The sequence below is a fragment of the Centruroides sculpturatus genome, unplaced genomic scaffold (assembly GCF_000671375.1).
Source record: "Centruroides sculpturatus isolate CEXI.00-Female unplaced genomic scaffold, Cexi_2.0 scaffold1034, whole genome shotgun sequence".
Taxonomy (NCBI): domain Eukaryota; kingdom Metazoa; phylum Arthropoda; class Arachnida; order Scorpiones; family Buthidae; genus Centruroides; species Centruroides sculpturatus.
In genome coordinates this window covers 6,730-34,430 of record NW_019385172.1, presented here as the reverse complement: position 1 = coordinate 34,430, position 27,701 = coordinate 6,730, and the positions used below count along the sequence as shown (strand labels likewise).

Here is a 27,701-nt window from a genome sequence, read left to right as displayed (position 1 = left end):
GGAACCAGAGGAGGTTGAGCTTCAGTGGGTGTCTGTTTATTTCGTTAAATTTTATACAGTTTCTGCATTTTATTATATTTATTTAAAAATTTCTTCTATGTTTCATTTCTACTTATGGTATCTATCGTTCGCAAAGTGATAAAGGTTTTAAGGAGGGTTGAGTTTCATTGAACATCCAAAGAGAGGGGTTACCTGTTTTCTTGGGGCAAATTTGGTTTGTGTCCGAAACGTCATCAATGTCTGGCAGACGTACCCAACAAAATTAGTAGCGGCGTTCAACATTCATGTTTTAAAGACGAAAACTTTGGCTGCAACCTTGCTAGTACTTTACAACTCTTGTTAATAATTAATTTATTAGAATAGTTTGTTCTAGTAAATATCAACTAGCGCTCTTATAAAGAACTCTTGTGTAGGGAGTACTCATAAATGGGGATGGCCCATGTAAAATAAACACAATAGTTGGCACAACAACGGGCGTCAAAGATTCGTTTAATTTGACGGAGTCCCGCCTCTTTTGAGCACCTTTAAACGAGAACGATGTCATCGTTATCCTCACTTTTGTTAGACATTTCGACCTCTTCATTTATAACAAAATGGCAGTTTCTAAAATTGAAGTAAGGAACATTGCTAATGTAGTCTTATCAGAAATATTTTTCTTAGATTGCTTTGGGTAGATAGTTATATATAGTATCATTTCACTTTTTAATCCATAATTTAAACACTCGAGTCGATTTAGAACTTCACGACGACAACTTGGTGAATTTTGTTACTTTTGTTTGAAACTTCACCAGCATCGAGCATGCACACCGAGTGAAATTTGTACTCGACGACCGAGTCTCAAGGCATTTAACTCGTTCGACTTTACGAACATACCCATAAGATAGAGACCTCTTTAATTAGAATCCGGTTTACCAGAAATGAGGTTACGGACATACTTTTATTTCCTTTTTGACTCTATCCGACCCGGGAGTTAAAGACGGCCTTCTTTAAAACGGGGATCGGGCGGTCTGCCGACGGACGCGACACGTTCGGAGAGGTTTCCTTTCAAAGCACCGAATACGGCGTACATTTAAAGCCAAGCCGTGCCGTCATTACTCGGTCGACGTTTGGCTTAAATCGGCCCGTCCCGATCCCATAACACCCAGGACTTTAACGGCTTCGTCACTCGTCCTCCGACCTCGACGGACACAACGGAACAGAACGCGGCAACCGCGCGTGGCTTCCGCCGGCGCTTAGAGCAGCGGACGGTGGCCGTCCAGAGACGCCCGGGTTAACACCACTCCGGTGGGTTTCGGTCTGCGGAGCACGCGGTGAAAGGAAGAACTCACCTGGGCCAGTTCGGAGTTGAAGGCCCTGACTGCCAAGGCCGCCTCTCGCGCCTTCCGGGGCAACAGCAAGCAGCACAGGAAGTTCTCGTAGTCGTGTCTCCTGCAACGTCTGCCGAGGTGAGCAACGGACAAGGTGCGTAGGCATAAAGTAAGAAAGGAAATACCTGACCGTCTCCAGGCAGTATCGGGACGGACCCGCGGAACGGGAAACGCTTCGTCGACAGGCCCAAACCATTTCTCTGCCGACGGTCCGGCGAAGGACGGGGGCCGCCATCTTCTTTTCACTGCGCACCCTGGCGACAGAAACCGGAAGCCTCCGGCGGAGCGGAACGACCCCAGCGCGTCCGACGGAAAGAAAACGTATGGCCGGGAGTCGAAAGTCGTCCCGGACCAAAGGTGAGAACGGGTTCCGTCTTTCCGACGGGGGCGGAAGGTGGATCGGCCGCCTCCTTTTCCCAAGCGCCGCCAACTGCCGTTTCTACGCGCACGACGGGCGATAAAGTTTCTGGCGGGCGGGTGGATGCGCGGAAGAGAAATTTTTCGGGTCCGAATTAAAGGCCGGGGCGGAGAGCCTTTCGCATCTTGCTGACGGAAACAAAAGGAGCGCGGAAAGAACAAATGACTTTTCGGCCGCGGATTATTGGGAAGAAAGAGAATAAATTTTCTTTTCCGGGACTTTTTTCGCGGGATTCCCTGCACGTTTTTTGGCGGAAAGGGCGTGAGAAAGGGAAAGCGCCGGGGTTCCGTCGGGCGTCGGCCGCGCGTCGCGGTCGGTCGGCGCGTCTACCGGAGAGCGGATGGAGAATTACCGCGGCCAAATTTGCAGCCCGGACCCGGGACAGATGAAACGACGCCGGGCGCCTTCCGAAATCTTGGTAGCGGGCGGGAGAGAGAGAAACGTCGGCCTCGTTTTTGGAAATTCCATCGAGAGGGACCGGGGAGGGCAGCGACGATCGGTGCTATTTGGGGAGAAAAAGCGTAGGTAAAACGCCACCACGACAAAGTTTATTTTAACGCTGGGTTCAGGCGCTCTGCTTTTGACGTTTTCGATCCGGTCGTCTAGGTAAGGAGGGCCCTAAGCGTGTTCTGGGTTGGAGAGAAAAAATCGCCGAAAGTAAACGGCGGACGCTAGCGATTTTGGACGGAGTGCCGGTGGAAAGAGAGAAAGACGGAGGCATTTATTCCTTTAACAGGTTTTGCCGTTCGACGGTAATGAAATAATGAATTATATTTGTAATTTACAGAGAGAAATAATCGTCGTAATTTCTTTCCTCGGCATTCTGGCGCCACTTTTGCCATATTTCGGTCGGCCGCTTTCGCCTTGGACCAAAGCGGCCGTCCTTCGCACCTGCCGACGATAAGTAGACCGGTCGCGCCGTTCCGTCCGACCGGTTTCCGCCCGAGACGGACGGATTCTCCCGCCTCGGCCGCGAACTAATAGCGATTTTGCTTTGGCTTCCTCGGGCGGAGAAGGCAGCCGCCGTCCGAATGCGACAAGGCGCGACGGCGATTAGCGAAGAGACGACCGACGAAAGTGGGTCGAGGGCCACCTCTTTCCACCGGTCGACCTTTCTTTTTCCTTCTCGTCGCCGGGCAAATTCGGGTTTTTCTCCCGTTTCCTGCGGTAATTCAATAGGCGGCGACCTCTCGGTCCGCTTCCGCCGGCGGCAGCGGCGTAACCTTTGAGGATTAACCGTGATTTTTTTTCTATCTATCCACCTTTAAATAAAAATAATTCTTTATACGTTGGGAAATATTTTAATAAGTTTTGTAAATTACTATGTTCGATCCAGCCAGTTATATCCGATTTTTTTTCGTCTGTTAAGTACATCCTTTGAGGATTTTCGTAACATGTATAACAGCCTTTAAAAGCCATCCGCAGTGTGGGAGGAGGCTGGCCTTATTTAAAATAATAACCATTCTTGGCGCGGCACCGCGTCGTTCGCTGTGATCTGAGCCAAGAACTTCCGGTAATTAAAACGACGCTGGAAGAGCGGAAGACCGACGACTTCCTTCGTTTTCCCCGCGGTTCCTCCCTTCGGATCTCCGAGAACGAGAACTCGGCCGTCGGCGATCTGAAGAAGGAAAAACACGAAAATGGTGTCCAGTCTTCCCGCCGGTTTGTAAAAGTCGCCCGGGACGGAAAGACTATTTTCGTCGGAAACCATTCTTTTCTTTCTTTTCTTTCTACACAAAGGAAAGGTCGCGCGGGAGCGCGACCTTTCCTTTGTGTAGAAAGGGAGACGACGCGACGTCCGACGCCCGGGAAAAGTCGGCAGAATGAATCTCTTCGAATTTTGTCCGGTGCTGAGGAAATAGTTTATAACGGACGACGGAAAGACCGGCTCGGGCGTCCGACCTTCCCGGAGATTTCGGCCAAAGCCCGCGCCTTTCCTAATCGGCGGGAATGTCTCTAGAAGCCTCCGCGTCATAAATCGGACGCGGCGCGGAGGTACCGCTAACGGAATTTCTAGACGTCGACGTTGTCGACGGTTAATTAATGTGAGAGAAGGAACGGCCGGGCTATTACTTCTTTAAACCGGACCCATGGAGGGCTTTCCTTTGAGAAGAGAGACACACCCATTACCGTCACATTTCTCTTCCTCCTTCGATCCTCGATCTCGGGGAAGGCAAGTCCGAAAGCGCCCTGACCCAAAAACCGGAATTATTTTCCGGTGGGATTTAAAACGCCGACGTAACGAATAGTTTAGCTTGTTTTTTTTTTTTTTTTACTTCGGGTCCGTCGCTTCCAGTGGGACAAACGGAAGATTTGCGTCCGGTTTTAATTGGAAGTTTTACCGACGCGGCGGTATCGGCGGTAAAGGCGACTCCGCGCCGAAGAAGCCGTCGAAACGTCGCCACTTCTTGGGTTTCCCCTACAGAAATACGTTTAAGAAAGGCGACGGGCGGAACCCGGCGTGGCCACGGCGGATCTGGCTCCTGTTAGATTCGGGGCCGAAAGAAGAGAGTGGATTTAATCCATCGGGGGACAGAGAAAGATCGAAATTCGGTTATCGGTCCATTCGGAGGGACGGAATTTTCGCCTTTACTTTTCTCAATAAAATTTTCTGTTAATCTTGGATTTTTCCGTTGCAGATTGTTCCCGTCCCGCCGGACGGAAGTTCCCTTTCGATTTCGTGGCACGTAAGTATTCCTCTTTTCTCTGTGGCAAATGACTGTCAGCCGCGGAATGAATTCCCGGTTTCCTGCCGTAATTAGGAATACTTCGTTAATGTTTAATCTCCGACCGATTTCGTTTTCGCCTTTTATGGTGGGAGCCAATTATGTGGACTTTCGTTTTTTCGCCCGTCGGGATATTTTCTCCCTCCGAAAGGAAAATCGGGAAGGCCTACGCGCGCCGAATAAAAATTTTCGGTTCGTTCTTTTCCGGTTCGGCGCCACCGGAAGAGTTTAAAGTGTACTTTCCGCGGTGGGTAATTGTCGGCAAAAGTAAATAACGAACGTTTCTTCCGTAAAATAATTCGTCGTAGTTTTAATTATTGGAGGTAGCACCACCGGGCGCGTTATTGTCCGTCGTCCGTAGGAGAATGGACGATAAGACTTTGCCCGTAAACCTTTCTCCTCTCCAATCGAATGGCAAGTTTGGCGAGAAAGTCGTAGAGAACGTTAAAATCTTTCCGATTGGATCATTTCTACGATTTTCCGTTCTTTAAAAATCGAACTCTTACTCCAGAAATTCGTTACCGTTCTTTCGGTTCTAACAAGTAAGTTTAAGTGAAGCCGGAGGACGCATTTAACGATAATTAATTGGGAGAAATTAGATTGTTGTCAAATGATAACCGTAACGAGTATACCGCCGAACCGAAATATATTGTCGTTCTCGACCGACTTTTTCGGAAAATTTAATCGGGGAGCTTCGGCCCTTCCCATCCATACAGGAAAAAAAATAATTAAAATTTAACACGTGACATTTAACTATTAAGATAAATATTGCAGGTTTATTTTATCCCTTTCTAATTTATCTTTAACTTAATTAATTTAATATGTAAAAAAATGTTAAACCTGAGTGTTCTGCGATGGTCGTAGGTATTTGTATTTACGTAATTGTGGACGAAGAGGGTCTAGCGGAGACGGGAATGCATGCCACAAATAAAATTAGTCTCCTTTCTTGATGTCCTCACCATTTTCTTACTTCCGTTACGGTTCGATAAGCCCGGTTCATCTCCATTGGTTATCCAGATAATTAATTATTTAATTTAAAAATGAAGTTATTTGTTCTAACTAGAAAACATTTGCCATGGCAAATACGGTTTTGTCGGATCGTCCGGCACCCGTTAGCAAAAGGTCCTTGGAGTTAGTTATTGGAATGTTTTAAATTTGGAATCGGTCCCCTTCGGATTCTTCCAGAGTCGAGCATTGGAAACAAGACGATAAAATTCCATCGTAAATACATATTTTTTTTTCTTTCGGCCGTCAAATCCATTTAAACAAATACGGAAAGAAGTTTAGATAAATTACGAATCTAATAGTGAAATAGAGTATATCGTACCGGACGTTTAAACATCGGCCTTTGCGCTCTCCGTAACGTAAGTGAAGTTTTCGGTCCTTTCCCGGCCAAGCAATTCTTTTGAACTTTGATTTCGGTAGGTCGAACGACCTTCGGATTTTTTAAGCGTGTCTTTTTCTAAAATTCGTTTCTCGCCTCGGATCTGCCCACAATCCCCAATACCCGCGTTTGTTTGGCCAACGTTTCGACTTTTTACAATTGATGCGCGATAAATTGACGGCCGTCGAAAATAGTAATTTCCGTCTTCGATTTTCGGTAATGTTGGCTCTCCACGCGCGATTCGATCGCCTTCCGGTTAGAATCGCTTTCGAGTATTTTGGCGACATAGTTGTGGGACAACGTATATTTTCGCCCGGCGATTCTGTGACAGCCAATCGGCAGGCGGCACCGTAATTCCAAGTGTAGGCGACGTGACTTTTTTACCCGTCATTCTTAACACTGTGTGCGGCGTGGTGCGGAAATTTCGAAAAACTGCAAAAAATAGCAAATATTAGATTTTAAAAAATTAAGTACAAAACTAAATTGAAAAATATAAAACTTTATTTTAAGTCGAAAGTTTTGCCGTCGTTTAAAAAATTCGCATAATTCGTTGTAAATCGCCTTTGGTGCAAAGTGTATAGGCACGTAGGGCAGCGATTGCATCGCTATACGAATCGTCGGGTGACGTTTAGAAGAAAGTTTTGACATAGTCGGCAAGCGTACTTCGGCATTACGGAGAAGCCGTAAAACGCCGCCCGGCTACTTTTATTCATTATTTATGGTAAAGTAAATAATGAATAATAAGGATGTGCCAAATATAAACTCTCTTCATGTACTCCTTCATACCTCTATGCTGGTAAGAACATCGGGCAGTACGATTTTATAAACAAGACATGGTCTTGTCAATAATAAGAAAATGAACAGTGGAAAATTCGACGATGAATTTACAAGAAAAAGACAATTCTATTTGTGGAGAGAATTAATTGAAAAATTAATTGTGTATTGGAGCTAAAAAATCCGTTGTGTAATGGAAAAAGTATATTAATTTAATCTTTTTTCATATAGTTTTCTTCCTTGATCTATTTCTTAAATTGTTTTGTTTATTAAGATTAATTAATCAGAACTTAACACTTCTGATTAAGAAATAATCTTAATATAGTGTCTATGCTCTTAATAATTTATACATATAATTTACTATCATTTTAATACTCTTTTTCGATGAATTAGATACTTCTTTTTATTTTTGGAAAAATTTGCTGTATAATTTTATCAATTATGAATTAAAATTTTTTTTATTAGTGTTGACTTGACACGAAAAGAAATGGCATCTACTCGTGGTCGAAAAATTCGTTGCCTTCTTAAACAACTCTTTCGGCTCTTTCTAACGCTTCGTTGCGTTCAGAATAGCGTATCCGTCAGCCATTTTCACTTTCGTGTAGCGATTTCACATGCTCAAATCAACGTGAGTAGCAACTCACGTGAGTTAGAACTCGAGACTACCGATTTGACGTCAGAGTGTGAGATGATACCACGTGACACCTTCAGCACGTTGGGAGTTGTAACACGAAAATCTCGAGACTAAGGGCCAAGGACTCGGTACTACTAGTAACAGCTCCACACCGAGTGTCGAGACAGACCATGGGCGTCGATAGAAAATTTTCCAGGGGGAAAAACTTGGAAACAAATAATTACATCAAAAATTTTTTTATTTCATTATTTAATTTTTTGCAGTGGCATGTTGTGACATTTGATGATAGGGAAGCTGTGTTTCTGTAAGAAGCCAACATCCAGGGGCAATCAGTTAATTGCGTGTCAGTGATGGTCTAGGGCAGGGGTGGCCAAAACGTGGCGCATGCGGCAAACTTGGCGCATTGGACGACTACAAGTGGCGCTTCAGTCGGTTCCGAGCAACATTGCCAGATTTGGCTTCATTGCAATTATGAATATTACATAGGAAATTAATTTTTTACAGTGTGTCTTGGCAAGTGTATTTTTTTACACAATTCGGTGCAATCGACCTGTTGGCCTTTTTGTTTTTTTTGCTTGTACGTTACACGATGCATTCGTGTTCATGTACACCACTGATGTCATATAGAACTATTTTACACGGGTAGCTACACTACAACCGCATTTTTCATTGCTTGTTCTGTGGCAAATCTGAATTTTCGTCTTATAAATTGAAATACCTAAATAAGGGGTGGCCGAAATTTTTCTCTGCCCCGGGCTGCTAACACTCACGGTACGCCACTGCGCATATGAACTCGTCTATCAAAAAATTGGCGCATGGTATGCAAAAGGTTGGCCACCCCTGGTCTAGGGTCCATTCGTATCGTTTATTCGATAAGCCAGTAAAAACCGTAGACTTCTCTGAATGTATTTTTAATACCACAATTACATTCCGAATCACTAGCCACGATATAAGGGCTACAATTAAAAATTAAATAATAAAAACTTTCTTAGTGAAATAAAATGTATGGTAAATATACATACTTGATACAGAAGATTCTTCAATTGTATGAATATACTTTTAAAGAAAATTATAATTAAATATAGCTTTGTAAAAAAACGTACATAAAAATAACATAAAATCTTCTTTACTTTTTAAATCTTAAAACAATCCACTTATCAAATAGCTCCTTACGAGTGGCTAATGGATGCAATCTGAGATGGTTGCAGTGCGTGCATACACGTGGACCGCCAAATCCCCAGAGTGCCGATACCGGTCAATGTCAAATACCTCTTTTGTCGCATCACTAATATACCTGAAAGGACGCAACAGGGTTGTTGTAGATTTTAACGTTTCACACCATAGCTGTAAAAATATAAATACTGTATGTTAAACTTAATAGTCATTTGTTTTCTAACTAATTCGTTTTAGGACCAGGTGTCCACGGAAATTTCCAAAATTTACAAGTTTTCGGTCACTCTCGTCGAACTGGAAAAGTTTCTGTCTTTATTACATCTAATATTAGGAAGAAATCAGTCCCCACTATACTCGGCTAGAGATTGGTTCGGTTAAGCTTTTGTTTAAGTAAAATTCCGGCTCTTTCAGCAGGATTTTATTTATGTCCCCAATTCTCTAATCTCTTAATTATTTAACTACTTCTTAAGTAGAAATAAGTCGAAACCGGTTACTTTGTACTCGAATATTTCTAGTCTTGGGAAAAAGTGGAAAGACAAATTTTTATGACAACGGATACTTAAATCGTAAATTTAAGGAAAATAAATTCTAGAGCTTTTTCTGTACCTGGTGCATCTCTCTCATTCATTAAATTTAGTTGTAAATGATGCTGTCAAAGTAACAGTTCATTTTTTAACATTGAACAAGAACTGTACACGTTTTTCCTGCATTCCTTTATAGATGGGGCATACGAAATCGTAATATCACTGGTTTAACATTGAAATCTGTAAGTAATATAAGATGGGAGAGCGGAATAAAAATATCAAATATTTTAATGGATTTTTAAAAATTCTTGCCACTATACAGAACTATCATAAAAACATACCAGTAAATTTCTGTCGGTTGGAAAAGTTATAAATCTAATCGCGATTCACATAATGGAGCGAGGGCAGCCAAATATCTAGCAGGTAGGCGACTAACAACCCGGATAGAATCATTGGAAGCGTTATATGTGTGTAGCTTCCACCAGCTAAACGGCGTGAGGTTGGTGCTCAAAAGCACATAATGGAGCGAGGGCAGCCAAATATCTAGCAGGTAGGCGACTAACAACCTGGATAGAATCATTGGAAGTGTTATATGTGTGTAGCTTATTATATGTATACATGTTTATTATATTACATTATTATATGTATGTGTGTAGCTTATTATATGTATACATATAACACTTATATGTATAATCTGGCTGTTTGGAAACTGACCCGGTTTTGACAATACAGCGCTTTCATTCCGCCACTGATATTCGAATATACAATAGCAATCTTATCGTTTTTTTCACATAGAGTATAGAAATTTGTAATAAGATATTTTATTATAACCGCATTATGTATTAATTTTAATTAATCCAAAATATGCTAAAATATGAAAATAATCGCACAATATGTATTTATTTTTTTAGAAAATACAAGGGAAGCGGCGCTTCCACCGCTTCCAATGACGGCCCGCCACTGATTTTTTGGCTTTTCTCACAAGTAGATTATAGAATACAAAAAGACAGGCAAAGCGTCCCGTGGTGAAGGGCGTAGGGTTACGTGTCTCGATCTTGACTTTTACCGTATAATCGTCACTTTTTACTGGATGGCAGTGAGAGACAGGTGTTCGTCTGACCTCTTCTGCGGAAGCTCACAGTCGAGACAATTCCGGTGGGAACTACTAACGCCTTCGTTCGTTTACGAATACGGATTTTCACGGAATTGTTTATCTGCATTCGAACTTTAGTAAACGAAAATGTTCCACGAGTTTTTAGGAATAATGAAATTAGTTTTGAGTATTTTAAAAATTTATATTTTTATTAGAGTTTGGTATTATTTGTTTTATTAGTAACTGGCAAATATGTCCGTCATTACCCGGCCAAAAAATAAGATAGCTAAACGTTAAAATGAAAACCATATTATAAATTTGGTTATTTAGCCTAGAGTTATTATATTTATCACAAAGTGTCAAGGAAATCAAATCGGGGAAGAATGGGATGCCCAGATTTCACGGTAGTCTATATTTTTCTCAGAATTCCAGAGAATAAGTATGAAAAATTTGGTGCAGATCGGACAAAGGGCTTAGGAGCTAATAAGGGACGTTGAAATCAGGAGAGGGGGTAGGGTGTCCACTTTCATTACAGTTTATATTTTCCTCAGAGTCTGAGTTAAGCAAGAATAATTTGGCACAGATTGACCAAAAAGCTAAAAACAGAGAGACACAAACATTCTATTCTTCGTTTTAGCTTTTTCTCATGTTTATATTGGGTAAGCATTCCCATCTTTAGTCTGTCTTCTCTACTTCTCTCTATCCAGGGCGTATTCTCTCTTCCATCCTCTCTGNCTTCTCTACAAAAAACTAAAATGTTTTATTAAATAATAATTTATCCTGTTATTAACTCATAACTGTAAAACTTCATAGTTTTGAAAAAAAGAAAAAAGCCGTTAATTATTATTAATTAAAAGAATTCAGTATAATCCACGTAGAAAAGTATAAAGTTATTAAATTTGTCTTTTAATAAATTTTCCAAACTTTATAAAATATTAATAAACTGGGAAAAAGTTTCAGAAATCAGAAATTGTTTTGTTATGTGATCAATATTATTAAAATGAAAAAATGATAAATAATAGCATTTGATTAAGTTACTTATCATTTTTGGTTCGTTATCATTTTTTTCCCATCAGTTCATTAACATCTTCCCTCAAATTGAAAGTGTAAATTGCAAGAGATAAAAAATTTTTGAAATATTTTAACTTTCTATCAACATTAGATTATTAAGAGTATTGGATTTTTCTCTCAAACTTATAATACTGCATAATTAATACAGCAGTTTTAAAATCTAAAAGTATTTTAAAATTGAAAAATAACAATTGATATTGTTGTATGCTTGTATATTTTGTGTGCTATAATTTTAGGGAAAATTTTGGGATCCTGAAAATATTCTGCGCTCCCTTTTCATAATTGCATTGTACCACAATACTTCTGGCTGCCTGCAGACAGTTATACTTGGTCAGTCATGCTGTCAGCAAACAAAAACAACAAGGCAACCAAGGAAACAAATCCCTGATTTTTCCTAACTTTTTGACAATTTTTAACAAATTCCGACTTTCCATGACTTTTTCGGAACACTAATGTAAATCCCTGATTTTTCCTGACTTTCCAGGTGCGTAGGAACCCTGTATATATAACAGAGGGGAAGGTAAAATGGGCCATTATAAATATTCTATTTTTAAATCATTAGTCTGGTATTAAAAGTAATGACAAAATCTAAAGTCGGGTCACGTCATAGGCCATTAACCAATAATATGTTAAAGTGTAAAAAAAAACGTGCTATTATTTTATAATTACTCGAAATTTTTAAATAAAATATTCAAAAGGACCAGAAAAGAGCTATTCGGCATAGGCAGACTCCTAGATTGTTCGCCAGCTCGGCGTGGCTATTCTCCCCGGTTGTAAATGTAGGCAGAAGCCACTACGGCGTAAGTCCAAAACCATCCAATGAATTTACCGAAAATTTCGCAAGTCCAAGGTACTCGTAGCGGGCACTAAATACTTTAAACTCAATCCAAATTGGTTCGTCGGTCTCGGAGATATTAATTAACAGCCAAACTTGGCACTTTAACATTACATTCTTGTTTGTTTGTTTAATTAAGTTATGGCATCGCAACACTTGGGCGATCTGCCTAAAGGGATGTCTTCCGGGAGGTCTTTTTAAGGAAAACTGGCCCCTATTTAGGCGTTACAGACATGGAGAAAACCCGAAAAACTCCACTTGGCCAGCCCTTCCGAGCGAGGCGCGAACCCATGACCGAATTTCCAGTGTTCAGGGAACGAAGACCGCTTGGCCACTGGTGGGCCTCCAGTTCTATTATAGAGGGCCACGACGCTTACCGTACTTACGGTCGCGCTGCTTTCCGTTCTTATATCGCCGATAGCGGGTGGACGAGAACCCAAAGGAGACTAACTCAAAAATTACAAATATTTCGGAAATTAATGAGGACCTATTTATTAACGCGCGTGCCACCATCGTATAAACCCCGGCGTACGCGGATATTTGCCATGGTGCCGGTAAATGCTCTTAAAAGTAGCGCTTTGCAGTAGGAACAAATTTTAAATTCTTTTTGTCGTACCCGACGTAAAGGTTCCGAGGAAATACCGACAAATATGTACAGTACAGTACAAAGTACAGTGAAAACTGCTTAGGCGACCACCTTCATTCGACGGGTGCCTGTCAAAACGGGCAAAAATTTCTGGCACGGAATAGTTTATCCATAGAGTCTTCGTATAAGTTACCTGTATTAAACGACCACCTGTGTAACGCGACCGCGGGCATCGATTTTTGGTCCGAAACAACATACAACACCTGTAATAAGCGACCACTTTCGCGAATGTATCTGGTCTAAACTATTGTAAGAACCCATCTCAACAACGTTTCCACCTCCTAATATAATGAATTAGTCTAAACTCTCGTTCGAACCCATCCCGGGCACTTCTCCCACCCTTGAAATTAGGTGCAGGTGTTAATAAATTAGTCTAGCAACAAAGGAAATTCATTTCAGTTTGTTGGAAAATGTCCGAAATGCAAAGTGCTGTCGTTAGAAGATCGTATTAAAGTTATCACAACAGCAATTAGCGGCGAAGTTTAACTGTGGGAAAACAAAATTTATTTTACCCTAGACCTACAGTATTTTCCTTGGGGGTGTAAAATATTGTACACGATACAATTAATCGGCTGATCTCATCGTTTGATAAAATCTATTTTTATTTATTTATTTTGAAGCTCATATACAGTACACGTGCGATAAATAGTTTCTGTATCAACCTACCTTATTTCCACGATATTTTTAGAAAAATAATATCCAAGTAATTTTCGCAGGCAAAATATTCAAAAAACAATAAACGCATTAATGCAAAAATCAGTTTTACTTCCTTTTTCGATTCCGCGATTGTAATGAAATCGTATAATGAGAAAAAATAATAAAATCGTTTTATTATTAATTAATAATTTTTCTTATTGTACTTAATTAATTAAGAAAATATTAAATATTAAAAAATACAGTATTTTTAAAGTTAAAATAAGATTAAACTAACGAAAACCAAAAGCAAAGTGATGGAGAGATAGGACGCGCTTGTATATTGATGACGTAATACACGTAACTGAGGAGCGAACGAAAAGAACCGAGTCGAATTAATTAAGTCGGAAAAAAGAAAGTGTGCATTATAATCGAGAAAATGCGAGTATTGTATTAATCTTTAAAATATTGGTGTTAAATCTGTCTTATAATATCATGACGACTCCTGTAAATCGGGTTATCCGATAAGAATAAAATACAATACCAATATAGCCCTATCGTTGAAAAAATTCGCTTATTTTTGCTCACCTCGAGTTTTGCTTAGTAGAAATGGCTAAAAAGTGCGCAAAATACGTACGGAAATACGGTATTACAGCACCACCTGTATTGGACGACCACCTGTCTAAAAGACCATTTTTTGAAGGAACCGTGGGTGGTCTCCATAGACAGGTTTTACTGTATTTAATTTCACCACCGAAGATTAGAAATCCATCGTCGCCACTCCCACGCTTTCCTTAACTAATCCAGTAGAAACTGGTTATTTTTACGGCTTTTATATATAACAGAGGGAAAGTACGGCGACGGGTCAAAAAGTGACACCCCGAGATTTTACATTTTTGGACTCGGGACACTTTAAAACGTCGAGAAATCAAAACATTGGGGTTTTTCTCTTGTACGCAGGCCTACGGATATTAGTGTGTGTGGCCCGATCGGTGGGGAGAAAAGCACCCGACTGACGCCTGCTTATTTTCTCTTTACAGCTTGCCCGTCCGGCGGCAGGCCGACGAAATCTCCCGGAAAAGCAGATCGGTGCCGTCTATCGTCCAGCGCGGGACCGATGACCGGACTTTGGACACTGTCGTGGGTGGTGGGCGTGTGGGTGGCGGCCGCTCTTCCCGACGGAGGTGAGCCCCCGGCCCTTTCCCCACCGGCACGTCCCGCTCTAACACCCTTTCTCCGCAGATCTGTGTCGCCGAATGAACGGAAGGAAGTATTACGTGGAAGCCGGGGACGGCGGCGTAGTCACTCTCCGGAACCTGACCGCTGGAGAGGGTCTCCCCCGCCGCTGCGGAGCGGAACTCGTCACTCGGCCGTCCTGTCACCTGACACTCACCGTCCTGCACCTGAACGTGTCCCCCTGCGGCCCTGACGGTTCCTGCGGGTGAGTCTCCTGTCTTCTCTTCTTCCTCGGCTTTTCCAATTTATTAACCGACACTTTCGATCCCGCTAAAGTGCTTGACGCTTTGGCGGGATCGAAAGTGCGAGAATTCTGTTTATTTTTACGAAACTTACCATAGCAAAATACGAACGGAGGATGGCGAAACTTAGAAATAAATCCCGGAAGTGTGGAAAGGCCAGTCGATAAAAGTAATATAAAACCGCGCTGTTTTCGGCAGACGTAACCGTGGAAATTAAAAGTTAAATAGACCGGGACAGAGTTAGCTCGCAAAATGTAAATTTAAATATTTCGTAATAAGTTTCGAAAGTTTCCCACTTAATAGCCGCGTACTTACCTATAGACATGTCAAACAATCGCTATTATAAATAAATAGGCTAGAACGCCAGGGTAGATGGGCCCAGATCAAGACTTGAGGCATTTCGGCAGTTTTGGACAAACATGTAATGTCCCTCGGCCACCGATAAATTCTGTTTTCGGACATTTTTCTGGTAGACGCCCGCTATTGTTTATTCTTTCTTTCGGGAGGGTGGTTTCTCCCGACGAAAGAACCAACGATATTTTAGTTAAAGTCACGGAGGAATCTCCCACGGGTCGGTGGTTTTTTGCAGGTGCGACTACCTGTGGATCAGAGAGCCAGCCTACTCGCAGTCCGGAAGGGAGTTCTGCGGATTCTTCTCGGACCCCGCCACCCGGATCTACCAATCCGAGACCAAGACGGTGTCGGTGGACTTTCTGTACAGCCGCTCCTACTCGGACGCCTTCTCTCTGCGCTTCGCCGCCCGAGGTGAGTACTCCCGTCCTTCTCCGCCGCTCTCTTCCCGCCCGATCTCAACTTTTCCGCCGCGAACAGAGAACCTGTATCGAATGACCGGCAGTCATCTGGACGGTCCTTCGGAAGCCGGCGGAATTCTGTCCTCGCCCTTCTTCCCCGCCTCCGTTCCCGGCGACTACGCCGCCGAATTCGTCTTAACAAACCGACAACCCGACGGATTCGTCCAACTGCTCTTCGTCGACTTCCGACTCTCGTCCCGATCTCGCCTCGAGGTTCGTCTCTCTTTCCTCCTCCTCTTTTTCTTCCTCCCTTTTCCGTTCCTCACCTCCTCCTTTCACCGCAGCTGTACGACACCAACGGCACCAGGATCGACCTGTACGACGGAAACGTCTTCCGCCCTCCGGCCGTCTCCTCTTCCGGACCCACCCTGGGGGTGAAGTTCCGGTGCGACGAAGAACGACCCTCTTCTGGATTCAAGGCCGAATATTCCTTCGTTAACTGTAAGTATTTCTTCGGGGTGCGGGCTCGTTCGACCCTTCCTCTAAACCTTCTATTCGCAGATCCCGACAGATACTGGTCCGGCAAGCCGGTCACAGGTGAGTAGAAAAGCGGGGCGAGGGGCGGGCCGGACCGCCTTCCACCCACGCATTTTTCTTTGCAGACTGCGGGGGACCAGTGGACGACTTCGGAGGAGCCCTGACCTTGGCCAACGCGGCCGAAGGAACGAGCCGGCGCCCTTTCGACTGCGTCTGGTTGATCCGACCCCCATCCGGCCACCGCGGCCACACCCGTCTGGCCGTCCGCCTGGCCCAGTTCCGGGACTTGGGTGAGAACTTGCTTCCGTCGCTCCTCTCCCCTTCTTTGGCCGGAATTAACCGGGGAGTGGGTGTTGCAGGAGCGGAGTCGTCTCTGGAGATCAGAAGAGGTCTGACGTCCGAATCTCCCCTGTTGGAGGCCATCTCGAGTGGTCGACGACGCAAGAACTCTCGAGGTCGCGAGTACGTGGTTCCCTCCTCCACGGGATTCTACATTCGCTGGAGGGGCTTCTTGGGCAATGCCTCCTACCTGGCCATCACCTACGTCTCCTTCGCTTACGATGGTAAGGATTTTCAATCGGGAGCCGGTCTCCTACCGATATAACGGTAATCGTAATCCGTACGACGTAAAGACCACGCGTTTACGGCGATAATTTTCCCCAAAATACAAATTTCGAAACCTTTAAATTCGCCTGATGGCCAACTCGCGGGTAAGGACGAGGATGGCCATTACGGGCATTTGGTCGAAAATTCTTTGTTTTCGAGGAAAGGAGGAAGAAAGTCGGACGGACCGTATTAAGTATTCCGTCGTGACTGCGACTCCGCCACTCAAAACAATTCTGTGGCGAGTTCTAGCGCCGAGGAACGATCTTTGTCGTTCCTCTCGGGACGAACTCGTCCAGAATAACTTCAGTTTAATATACGGACAATATAACAGAGCTTGACCCGGACTGCGCGCGCAGGGCTTGGCTCATGCTTTTGAGGGACAGGCGAGGTGGATCGATAAAATCGACGGTCCCAGTAAGTAAAATGGGCCTTTATCAACCCGAGTATTTATAATAATAAAATTGCAAAACACAAAAAATTGCCGACTCCACCCGGCTAATCCGAAGCTCCAGCAAGCTAATTGCCAGTTCGTTGGAGATAAAGTTCGTTCCCAATAACGTAAACGTCGAACGACGGCATCATTGTTATAAACACTTAAAGCCTAAGAAAAATAAAAGTAATATATTTAAACAAAAGATGGAGAATCGATTTAAAAAAAAATAATGAAAATATTCAAACATTGGCAAAAAATGCAGGAACGGTTAAAAACGAAATCGGTAGACGGCGCGTTTCCCCGTAGACAACGTCGTACCTCTGCCACTTCCAAACCTGGCACCTTTCTCGAATCTGTGTTCGGCGGCATCGTCTACACGATGAGAACTTTAATTCGATATCCGAACCGTATTTTTAGATCCGTTCATTCAATCAAACCGAATCGGACGAAACCCTCTCGATTAATACGTAGATACCTTTATCTTTATTTACAGTAGACGCTGAGTGGCTAAAGCCATCCGACACCGGTAGCGGGTGGAGTTTTCCGGGTTTCCTTTACGTTCGTAACATGTAAATAGGGGTCGGTTTCCCTTAGTCCTCCCCGGGAAGACAGCCCGCGCGTCGCGTTGCCGCATAAAAATAAACCAATCTTTACGAATAAATTTTGCGACTTTTGTTCTTTATAAATTACGTTGCGCCGCCATCGATGCGGCTAAGCTTATAGTTTGGCCCGTTAAAACGCATCCGAAAAAACGCTGTCTTACCAACGGAAAGCGAATTTCCAGACCCAGGCCGAATTTCGGCGCAGCTCCTTTTATTTGTAATAAAGCGACGAAAGACTTAAGTTCTCTTAGGAATCGACGAATATTGCACTTCGACGGGATTTCGTCACAATTGAAATTTGTTTTTTTTTTCCAGATTGTTACAAGAGGGGAGACTTCGAATGCGGAAACGGCAGATGCATTAAGCACACGCTGAGGTGCGACGGTTTCAATCACTGCGGAGACGGAACCGACGAAGCCACCTGCTTGGGTAATTACGGGGACAGGGAAGGCGGGTGCGGGAAGGACAAGGGCTAACGTAGTGTTCGACTTGCGCAGGTAACGACGGGGCAGCGTTTAACGCCGAAGAAGCCGGAAGATGGAGAACCATGACTCCCAACTACTACTATCCCAAAGCCGGCCTTTCCAACGGCACCGGAACCAACGCGCCCATCCTGGTGGTGGGTCTGGCCGGACTGGCGGCGTTTATTTTGACGGCGGCGGTGGTACTGGTGAAACTGGGCAGACGACGACGAGAGCACTCCAGCCCGGAAGTTTTACGCACTGTCGGCGGAGACCCAGGTGAGTTTTTAGGGCGAGAAGAGAATTTTCTACCAACTTACTTCCCAATACTAAAGAACGTTCCACGGTTGCAGACGGGGCGAATATCTCCGAGAACGGAACGGCAGGCACCTCCGACCCTCCCAGATACGACCCTCCTCCTTCGTATGAAGAGGCGGTAAAGTTTTATCTGCCCCCTCCGCCCGCTTACCACCCTCCGGCGGGAACGGACGACCGTCGTCTTTACGAGGACCGGGCGGAAGGTTACGCCAATTCTGCCTTCGTCTTCGACGGTCCGGACGGGCGCGCAGACCTCCCCGGAAGAGGAAAAGCCTCCGGCGGGGAGACCGACACCCCTCCGATTCTTCCGCTCTTCCGCGGTGCACGACCGACGGAAGACGAAAAGAGGCCCGAAACTGGAAGAGACTCCGGCCCGGCGCCTTCCTCCTCTTCCTGTAACTGTCCGGGAGCGTGTTCGTGTCCGGCCGTCTACTTCGGAGAGGCGGGCAAACTCGCCGGCCACCCGGGACAATGCGAGTGTCGGGCCAAGAGACGGAAGCTGCGCAGGTTTACTTCTGTCCCCTTGGGCCGAAGTCTGGCCAATTTCAGACGATTGAGAAGGTTTCGGACGGAAAAAGACCCCCGGAAAGCTTCAGACGTTTCGGCTGTGGAAAATCGTCGGAGTGGAACGGGGTGCAGGCGCCGCGGAACGCAAAAGCGTTCCGACATTTGCCGCGGAGTGCTTAGCGCCCAAGCCACGCGGAAGGAGTTTAACCGGTGCCGGAATCCGTCCCCGGCGGAATTACCTACGAATTCCGTTCTGTCCGGCGAGGCGGACGACGACCAGACCCGACGTCGGCGTCGCCACATGATTTGAACCTTTCCGCCCGGTGGGGAAGGCGGAAGACGGCTCCGTCCTTCAAGTATATTTATTTAGAGAATTATTCGACCGGAAAAATTGGCGGTAGCGCCACGTCTTTTTCCGCCGTATTTTTGTAGCCGCCACCAAAGAAGGCGCGACCCGTGTAAATATTTTTATTATTAAAATATTTTACAAATTTTTACAAACGCTTGGAGGATCATCTGGTTGCCATGTAACCCGCGTTGTCGCCGTAGTCTATGAACGTCAGCTTGGGGGAGTGGACGTTAGCCGTGGCCGGATACTTGGTTCCAGCGATGTCGATCTCGAAAGTGTTTTTCGTCACGTAATCGCCAGTTACCGTTTCCGCAACTCCTTCGTCGTTCACTTTGGTGACGAAACCCAGGCACACCTGAAATGTTTACCCATAGGTTTGACTTCCGTATTCGACGGTAAGGGACATCCGTAAACAACGTCCACACTGGATGGGGAGGGTTTTACGGAAACTGGGACGAGAGGGGAGGAGTAAAAATTTCGAGAAAAATGTGGACGTAATTTACGGACGGCCCCTAATCCGTCGGCTCCGGCTTACCTGTTTTCCCAGAGTGAATCCGTATCCGGTGGTGGTAGTCATTCCCACGCACTTATCATCCAAGTAGATGGGCTCCTGTCCCCACGGCCACAGATCGTAATCCGGATCGTGATCTTCCATCACCAACTGCACGTAACATCGTTTTATACCTTCGCTCTTCTGCCGGAGAAGAGCTTCCTTGCCGATAAAATTCGGCTTCTGTGGATGAAAGACGAGGTTATTTTTATCGCCGCCAGTTCTACTCGAACCGACGAATAGGAACGTAATTACGGACGACGTCCGAAGACCGCGGAAGTTTTCCGTTTTAAATTTACGTAACGCTTTTGTTATAAAGGTGTTTACGTCGCTTCCGTCCTTCTACAGACGCGCGTATATTCTCCGTCGATTCCGGATTTAAAATTTGGAAAAAAAACAATTAAAACAACGGAATAATTGGAAAAAGTGAACTTAATGGTATAAAGACGTGATTGGACGAATATCTTTTTACATCGAGACGGTTAATCGAAACCGAACGACCACTTTTTAAAATACAGGTAACCCCCGTATAACACGGCACTTCTACAGCACGGATTCACTCTGACACGGTTCGAGAATTGGGTAAAACCCTCGTACAACAGGAAATGTAATAAATTTTTATATACTTAAGTAATTTGTAATTTGTAAAAAAGGGTGAGAGAGCTGTCGGTCTTTTAGCTGACTGACTTAGCTCGTTTAGATAGGAAACGGAAAGAAGGTTCGAAGTTAAGATGATAAGCAGAAAGAGGAAGTTAGATAGATAGGAGAGAGGAAGGAAGTGACCATGGGTTCCATGGGCGCCAGAAATGCCTCAACACACTAAGTAAAACAAAATATAGTTACAAGGTCTAATAATAGCATGGAAACCATATAAACTATATACTTAAGTAATAATAGTTCACGAAAATTATTATTTTCGTGAACTATTAGTACTTAAGTATGTAAATTTTCTCTTCTCGCCTTCTGTCGATACACGTGGTCCTTCTCGAAACGTGTTTCAATGTTGCCAGATCGCGACGCTTCTGCTTCTGCTGTTGCCGAATGTTTTCCCTTTATTCCATACTTGCTTTATTCTTCATAAGTGCTTAGCACCATATAAGGAAATTTATAAAGACCTTTTAACTAGAAGCAAGCAATCTAAAATTACATACATTTTGCAAAAGGTAAAGCATGGATCTGAAGATAATGCAGAAAAATGCTCAGAGGATAACGATAACTTGCCAAAAAGAAAACGCTCTCGGTTAATTAGTAGTGTTTTTAGTGATGACGAAGAAAACATTGTTTAATTTATATTAATATGTATCACTTAAAAAATTTTAATGAAGATATTTATCTTAATTATGAAAATATACTAGCATGATTTTTAATTTTTGGAACCTAACCCTTCTTTTCGTATTAGTTCTTTGTTTCGTATAACACGGATTCGCATAACACGGCAATTTTTTGGAACGTAACTACCGTGTTATACGGGGGTTACCTGTCCTTCTATCGTAAAGTTTTAGCCGGAAGAAACTAAATTAATACAACAATGTTCGTTACTGTGTTTAAATCGTGTTTTTTAAACCAAAAGAAATGATTGGAGAGGGCCGACGGCTAGAATGTTCGTTCCACTCGCCTAAACCCGAAACGTGCGTAAACGTCGGACAAACATTATCCAATACGGGAAAGAGCAAACTTCCCTAACTATTGTATATAACTCTCGATTTCAATAACAATTCCATCGATCGATCGATCGAGCTAATCTTCTACTCGTATCCTTACCGTTACTTTTCCTCTTTTTAATTCCAACCACCGATATTACTTACGTTAAAATTAACTCTAAAAGTTCTTCCGCATTCTAGTGGCGTGGTGGTCGTATCTAAATCTTGACCCCAAAACGCGTAGAACTTTTCGATCCTTAAAGTTCTCATGGCGTATAAGCCGGCGTGACGAATTCCGTATTTTTCTCCGGCTTCTATCAGTCGATCGTAAACATGAAGGGCGTACTGAGGAACCAAGCGAGAATTTTAAAGATATATCATAATAATAATCATAATATATATATATTACGCTCGTACTTACTTCGTTTGGTATGTAAAGTACGTAGCCTAGTTCTCCCGTGTGAGTAAGATTCATGACTCGAATTCCACTAGCTAAGCCTATGTTCAATTGCTAAAAACCATTGACGTTATATCGTATTATATATAAACTTTAAAGGCAATTATATCAATATATAAACTTTTTACCTTGTGAGTAAAGAAAGGAAATTCTTGCGGCGTCAGGTTGCTGTCGGTCAATTCGGTCAGCAGATTCCGGGAACTGGGACCCATCAGACAGATAGCGGTGTACATGGAAGTGACGTCGGTAACGGAAACCGTGCTATCCGCCGCCAAGTTACGTTTGATCCAGCTCTGGCATCTGGTCTGCTGGTTTGTCGGCGCTATCATCATGTAACTAAATCCGCGTAAATGGAAGTTTACCGTGCGAAAACCAAACCGCCTTTATTACAATATTACTTACTGATTTTCGGCCAGTCTGATTAAACTGCAGTCGTTTTCGTATCCTCCCAATTTGTTTTGCATTCCGGTATGAATAATCGAATTAACTGGAATATCGACGTCGTTAGAGCACAAATATTGCAACACTTCTACCACTTCCCTACCCGGAGACTGAAAAAAATTATTGTAACCGTTATTGGCGTATAAATGTACTGTACGATAAGCACTCGACTCGTCCGTATACAGAAATTGCAAATTATTTTACCTAATGACGAGACGTGTATAAAATCTTCGGCTAACGTTCAAATAGATGTCTCGCATCCATCTCGAGCGCAAAGCGTGCCACGCGGACGCGTCTAGAAGCGCCTTCTAGCGTGGAATACGCCAAGCTTCCGCCGCGGTCCGTGCCAGAGGTGGCGTCGGAGCTCCGCAACCATTTTCCCCCATTCGAAGCTCGGCCACGGTTCGACCCAAGTCTCTTCGGATTGAGGGAAATGGCCACGGCGGATTTGTGTTTGTTTGCTGGCCTCTAACAGGCCATTAAGGTCATTTTGCCGACCTATGCCATTCGGGCCGGGAGTCGGCAGTTCTCAAACCAGGCTTTTTCCACCGTTTCCGAAGCTTTACAAACGTTGTGATGTCTGGCGGAGGGTACTTGGAAGGCCAATAAAAGTAATTCCTACGTATCTTGTTTTGTTGTTTTTATTCTAACATTCACCCAGCTTTTTAGACACGCCACGTACAGTACTATACAGTACGTACGCATAATTTAACGACTATAGTGAATTGCTCGCTTTATAACTGAAGCGTAAAATGTACTGTACTTCGACCGTAAAATATATCGGTAGACGAGAAGGTGGTATTATGGAACCCCCATTTTCATTATAGCGAATTGTAAACAAGGTATCATAACTACACCCACATTTTTTTGTGTGAAAAGTACTGGTAACTATTAAACTAAATGCTCCTAATTGATTTTTCGCTAGTGTAACTATAAGTATGGTTTTTGAAGGCTTTTGTACAAAAAGTCAGAAAGTAGGCTTAAGGAAAATCGGGTGGTAATATGGAACCTTAGTGTATGTTTTCAAAAAATGCTTTAGTGTATCCAAAAATAAATAGGAAAGTACAAAGAATGTTAAATAATTACATAATTATTTACTCCAATGTATTTTATCGAAAAAATGATTTAATAATAATAGAGAGGTTGAGGCAGACGTTTTAAACGTGTAAACGTGTACGTGTGACGATCGGCGCCGCTTTCCCGTAAGCCTAAAAGTTTGATGATGGTGTTTGGAATGTCGAGCGTGATTCCACCGACTATCCAAACACCATTGTCAAACTTTTAGGCTTACGGGAAAGCGGCGCCGAACGTCACACGTACACGTTTACACGTTTAAAACGTCTGCCTCAACCTCTCTAATAATAAAGAAATGTACAAAGAAGAAGCTAATCATTTACAAAAATCATAAATATAATGCTCCTATAGCGTTAAGTATCTATTTTTACTTTTTTCATTTTCCTTCTATTTTTTCATTCATCTACCACAGGGGTGTCCAACCCGCGGCCCAATAAACGTGTAAAAAAACCGACAAACTTTTTAATTTAATTTAATTTAATTTATTTGTTTCAATGGCATAAACTAAAAAAAAAGAAGTTTCACAAAGCAGTAAACCTTTATATATATTTTATTTTTGAGTGAAAAGAAAATACTTTCAACTACTTCGAAACGTGTGAATGAGGAAGGAATACTAAATAAAGCTAAAGTTGAGACTCAAGAATTATACACCCAAATTCGGGAAAAGGAGAGGAAGGCCAAAAGATAAAAAGTAGTGAAAAAGCTTAAATAGACTTTCTGTTATGCAAATATGGATCCATAATTTTCAAACCTTCCTCACTTTTTTATCTTTTGTCCTTTCTCTCCTTTCCCCGAATTTGGGTCTATTATCCTTTGAGTCCCAACTCCAGCTTTATTTAGTATTCCTTTCAGCGTTACATGATTTGGCTACTTTGCGCCAAAGTTGTCTGCCCTTTTTTAATTTGGCATAAAAAATATCATTTGGCGCATTGGCTAGTTTTCGGGCTACAAATTATTTATAAATATATTAGTCGAATAAAAATGCAATTTAAAATGGTGTTTTGTCACTTTTTATTAATTAGAGACCCAAATAAAACAAAATATTTGTATTTTTCAAATACTGTATATTTTTGTTTGTCTCCTTTATAATAAATGAATTTATCTATTCCTAAGTAAAAATTGAAAGTGTCTATAAAAGTAATTTTTTAAAATATACTTTTTCATGATAAAGATTTAATACTTATTACTTTAATCTAGACATGTCAATCCTTAAATATACTTGTATATTCGAAAGTTTTTAATGCTAAGTGAATTTATTTCTAAAATATAAATCGTGTAGTTGTAGGTTCAGTGGTGCATGTATTCCGTTCCAGAGACTTAGGAGTACGTATTAATCTGTATGATGTTCACGTTTTTTTAAAATTTGGTCTTGACAGACATAAGTTAATTCAAGATGGCGATGCGTGAAATACGGACCCCATTGGTGCTTTTAATATGGAACCCGTCTAACTTTTGTAAAAGTATGTGGTAGATCAGGGGTGTCCAACCTTTTTGTTTCTCTGGGCCACATAGGACGATGTCAGGTAGTTTTGGGCCAAAGTATGTTATATATACTTGTGGACCAATTCTTAAATATACTTGTATATTTAAGGATTGATCCAAGGATAAATATACTTGTATATTTAAGGATTGGTCTAAGGATAAATATACTTGTATATTTGAAGTGACGGTAATTTTCGACTAACCGGTAATTTTCGAGTTAATTCGAACTCGGATAGTTCGAAATCCCGTTAGATCGTAACTGTACTTTTGTCCCGGCCGGGGATGAAAAGATTTACACGTTAAGTAATTCGGTTAGTTCGAAATTCGAAGCGAAAATTCTGTCCGAACTATAATATATGTATGTTAACTGGTTCGTTTAGTGCCTCCGTGCTATATATAAAAGAAAACAATTAGCCGAGAACGACTCTAATCTGGTGAATATGGCTTTGCACTTACGGTAAAACATTTTCGGGTGTCACCTTATCCACGGACTTCCCTTTTCTCTCAAAAAATACGGCTGGTTTTCGGACTGCAAGATTTGGGCTGTGAGTAGCAAATTGAGATATTTGTAGAACTCTAGGCTTCTACATTTGGGAGACTTATTACTTTTTGGGCCACTTTTAAAATAATTCGGGTTACGTTTCGAAGAATTCTTTACTTTTTATAAAACCTATCTGGCAACCCGTGAGGTTATCATCGGTTACGTGCTGCTTACCTGCACTTTATTTTTATTATTATTATTTATTAACGAAAATAGCGTTCTGTATACGTAGCCATCCGTTGGCTTAATAAATTACACCAGTTATCTGGCATTTGGCATATACAGAAATATGTAAATCTCGGATAATTCGAAATCGCGATTATTTCGTCCTTGAATTTCAAACTAACGAGGATTTCCTGTACAGTATTTTCTTTTCTAAATTTGAAAAAGAAACAATTATATTTTATCGCCGTACCACCGTAGGTTCAAGTCCGGTTCGGACCAGCGAGTGTCGCGGGTCGGGGTGTGGATCCTTCTGGCTGGAGTCGGCCGATCGTAACGAATGAAAATTGTGACTGGCGTCTCGCACCGATAAACCAAACCAGCCCCACGATTAATAATATATATTAAACTTACCCATAATTCCAGTTTCGTAAAAGAAGAATAATCTAATATTGCAACTCTTTCTCGACACGCGTGATATTCTGACTGTACTTTTTCGAACCAGGACGGTTTTCCGAATGTTTCGGTAAACGCAATGCGTCTTCCTCCTTCTTGGATATCTGGCTCGTCTGCAATTGAAATCATCAGTTTTTTTCAATTACCAACGAAAAAACAAAATAAATTAAAAAGATTGGCATCATACCGTGTGCTTCAAGACCACAGTTTGGCCCCTATTCAAATTAAGTGTCAATAGAACGAAGTAGCCATTTTCATTAATCGGCTGAATTAATCGACGCACTTTAACGGTGGGTAAGTTTAAATAACGCCCACTCGAATAATAGGATAATTTCCATTGTTTACTCTATTGGAGTCTATCCTATCTTTCTTCCGACACCGACATTCCACTTTCAACCGTCCATGCTCGATGACAGGATCAAAAACGTTATCATCATCTAAACCAGCGGTCGGCAACCTTTCTCATTCACGGACCACTAAAGTCGCAACTTTGAATCCCGCGAACTATTATCATGAATTTTTTAAACAATACAAAATCTGTAGAATAACGATCATAAAAGTTCAATTTTACTATATTAATATTAAACTCACATGTTTAATTATAACAAATTAATGAAAGCCTAAAGTTCATTGCTACTTGTTTGAAACAAGTTTATGGATTCTTCGCGCTTTTCCACGAAGGACGAAAATCGCACTCACGATATTATTTATTTATTGTTCATTATTTATTAATAACAGTCACTTCGTTTTTGGTTTCAAATTCGAATAAAAAACCCCAATGAGTGAAAAAAGTAACTAAGCATTTTGCATTTCTTTCGTAACACTTCTCGTAACCTTCGGTTGATCAATGTTCAAATTTATCCACGGACCACCCAAATTTTCTCGCGGACCACCGGTTGCCGACCGTTGATCTAAACTTCACTCACTGAGAAAGGTGCATTAATTTCAATTCGGAGTCTTACATTGAATGTCGGCCAATGGCCTCGTAACCAGATCCATCGTTAGGGGATTCAAGTTAAAATGTAATATGAATCACTACACATTTTAATAAATTATAACTTTGGTTACTTACATAATGGACTAAAACAAATATATTTAATTAAATTACCTAGTTTACTCCACAATTAGGATAAATTATATTCGTATATTTAGTGTTTTTATTCACTTTTTCATTATAAAGGAAAAGGCCCGAACCCCCAAGCCTCTCTCCTGTCTCCAGTGTCAGGCAATAATTTGGATATTTCAATTTTTTTAATAAAATTTTTTAAAATAAAAATTAAGTGGGAATACAATAAATTACTCAAGAAATACACGAATTTATCACCACGTTCGATGCATTTTTATTAGAATAGTGTACACACTTAACGTTTGGGCTGCAATTTGAAAAAATTGTAGGCCTATAAATTCCCATTGTTGTCTGTCTGTCTTGTCGTGTCTTTCTTTCTTTTATCTCAACAAGGTATTTAGACTAAAGACGAGATCAGATATGGATACCTTAGGGTCAGGCGTCCCCGATTAACTATATACGAACGTCCGATGCAAACCGGAAGTCACGTAATTTTGATTCAAAAATTTTC

At 42.2% G+C, this 27,701-nt stretch overlaps 3 protein-coding genes across 12 annotated transcripts in view; 1 reads left to right on the top strand and 2 right to left on the bottom strand.

Moving 5' to 3' along the window:
- The window catches only part of LOC111635720 (NADH dehydrogenase (ubiquinone) complex I, assembly factor 6-like), a 35,807-nt gene extending 34,130 nt beyond the window's left edge, over positions 1 to 1,677 (bottom strand). Inside the window, exons 1-2 of the mRNA XM_023380779.1 lie at positions 1,493 to 1,677; positions 1,329 to 1,428 (exon numbers count right to left, since the gene is read on the bottom strand). Of these exons, the coding sequence (XP_023236547.1) occupies positions 1,329 to 1,428; positions 1,493 to 1,602 (210 nt within the window). The 5' untranslated portion in view covers positions 1,603 to 1,677. The remainder of the gene's footprint in view (positions 1 to 1,328; positions 1,429 to 1,492) is intronic.
- LOC111635717 lies at positions 1,346 to 19,318 on the top strand. 8 transcript variants are annotated; one of them, XM_023380771.1, is made up of 13 exons: positions 1,636 to 1,724; positions 4,425 to 4,472; positions 14,319 to 14,462; positions 14,521 to 14,719; positions 15,346 to 15,521; positions 15,588 to 15,781; positions 15,853 to 16,009; positions 16,070 to 16,105; positions 16,171 to 16,335; positions 16,405 to 16,608; positions 18,002 to 18,115; positions 18,184 to 18,426; positions 18,501 to 19,318. In XM_023380771.1, exons 1-13 carry the CDS (start codon positions 1,691 to 1,693, stop codon positions 19,280 to 19,282), a joined length of 2,496 nt encoding a protein of 831 aa, XP_023236539.1. In that variant the 5' UTR covers positions 1,636 to 1,690; the 3' UTR covers positions 19,283 to 19,318. The 8 variants fall into 8 exon arrangements, with proteins under 8 accessions (XP_023236540.1, XP_023236542.1, XP_023236539.1 ...); XM_023380769.1 differs by having other exon boundaries at positions 16,171 to 16,608; XM_023380770.1 differs by having other exon boundaries at positions 15,346 to 15,781.
- Positions 19,319 to 19,446: 128 nt separating this feature from the next.
- Positions 19,447 to 26,746, bottom strand: LOC111635719 (pyruvate dehydrogenase phosphatase regulatory subunit, mitochondrial-like). 3 transcript variants are annotated; one of them, XM_023380777.1, is made up of 8 exons: positions 26,312 to 26,742; positions 26,083 to 26,237; positions 22,371 to 22,519; positions 22,097 to 22,304; positions 21,933 to 22,022; positions 21,677 to 21,856; positions 19,857 to 20,054; positions 19,447 to 19,676 (listed from the first exon to the last, which is right to left on the bottom strand). In XM_023380777.1, the coding sequence occupies exons 3-8, from the start codon at positions 22,430 to 22,432 to the stop codon at positions 19,485 to 19,487; spliced, it is 930 nt and encodes a 309-aa protein (XP_023236545.1). In that variant the 5' UTR covers positions 22,433 to 22,519; positions 26,083 to 26,237; positions 26,312 to 26,742; the 3' UTR covers positions 19,447 to 19,484. The 3 variants fall into 3 exon arrangements, with proteins under 3 accessions (XP_023236545.1, XP_023236544.1, XP_023236546.1); XM_023380776.1 differs by having other exon boundaries at positions 26,083 to 26,746; XM_023380778.1 differs by lacking the exons at positions 26,083 to 26,237; positions 26,312 to 26,742 and adding an exon at positions 22,614 to 23,281.
- Positions 26,747 to 27,701: the final 955 nt, after the last annotated feature.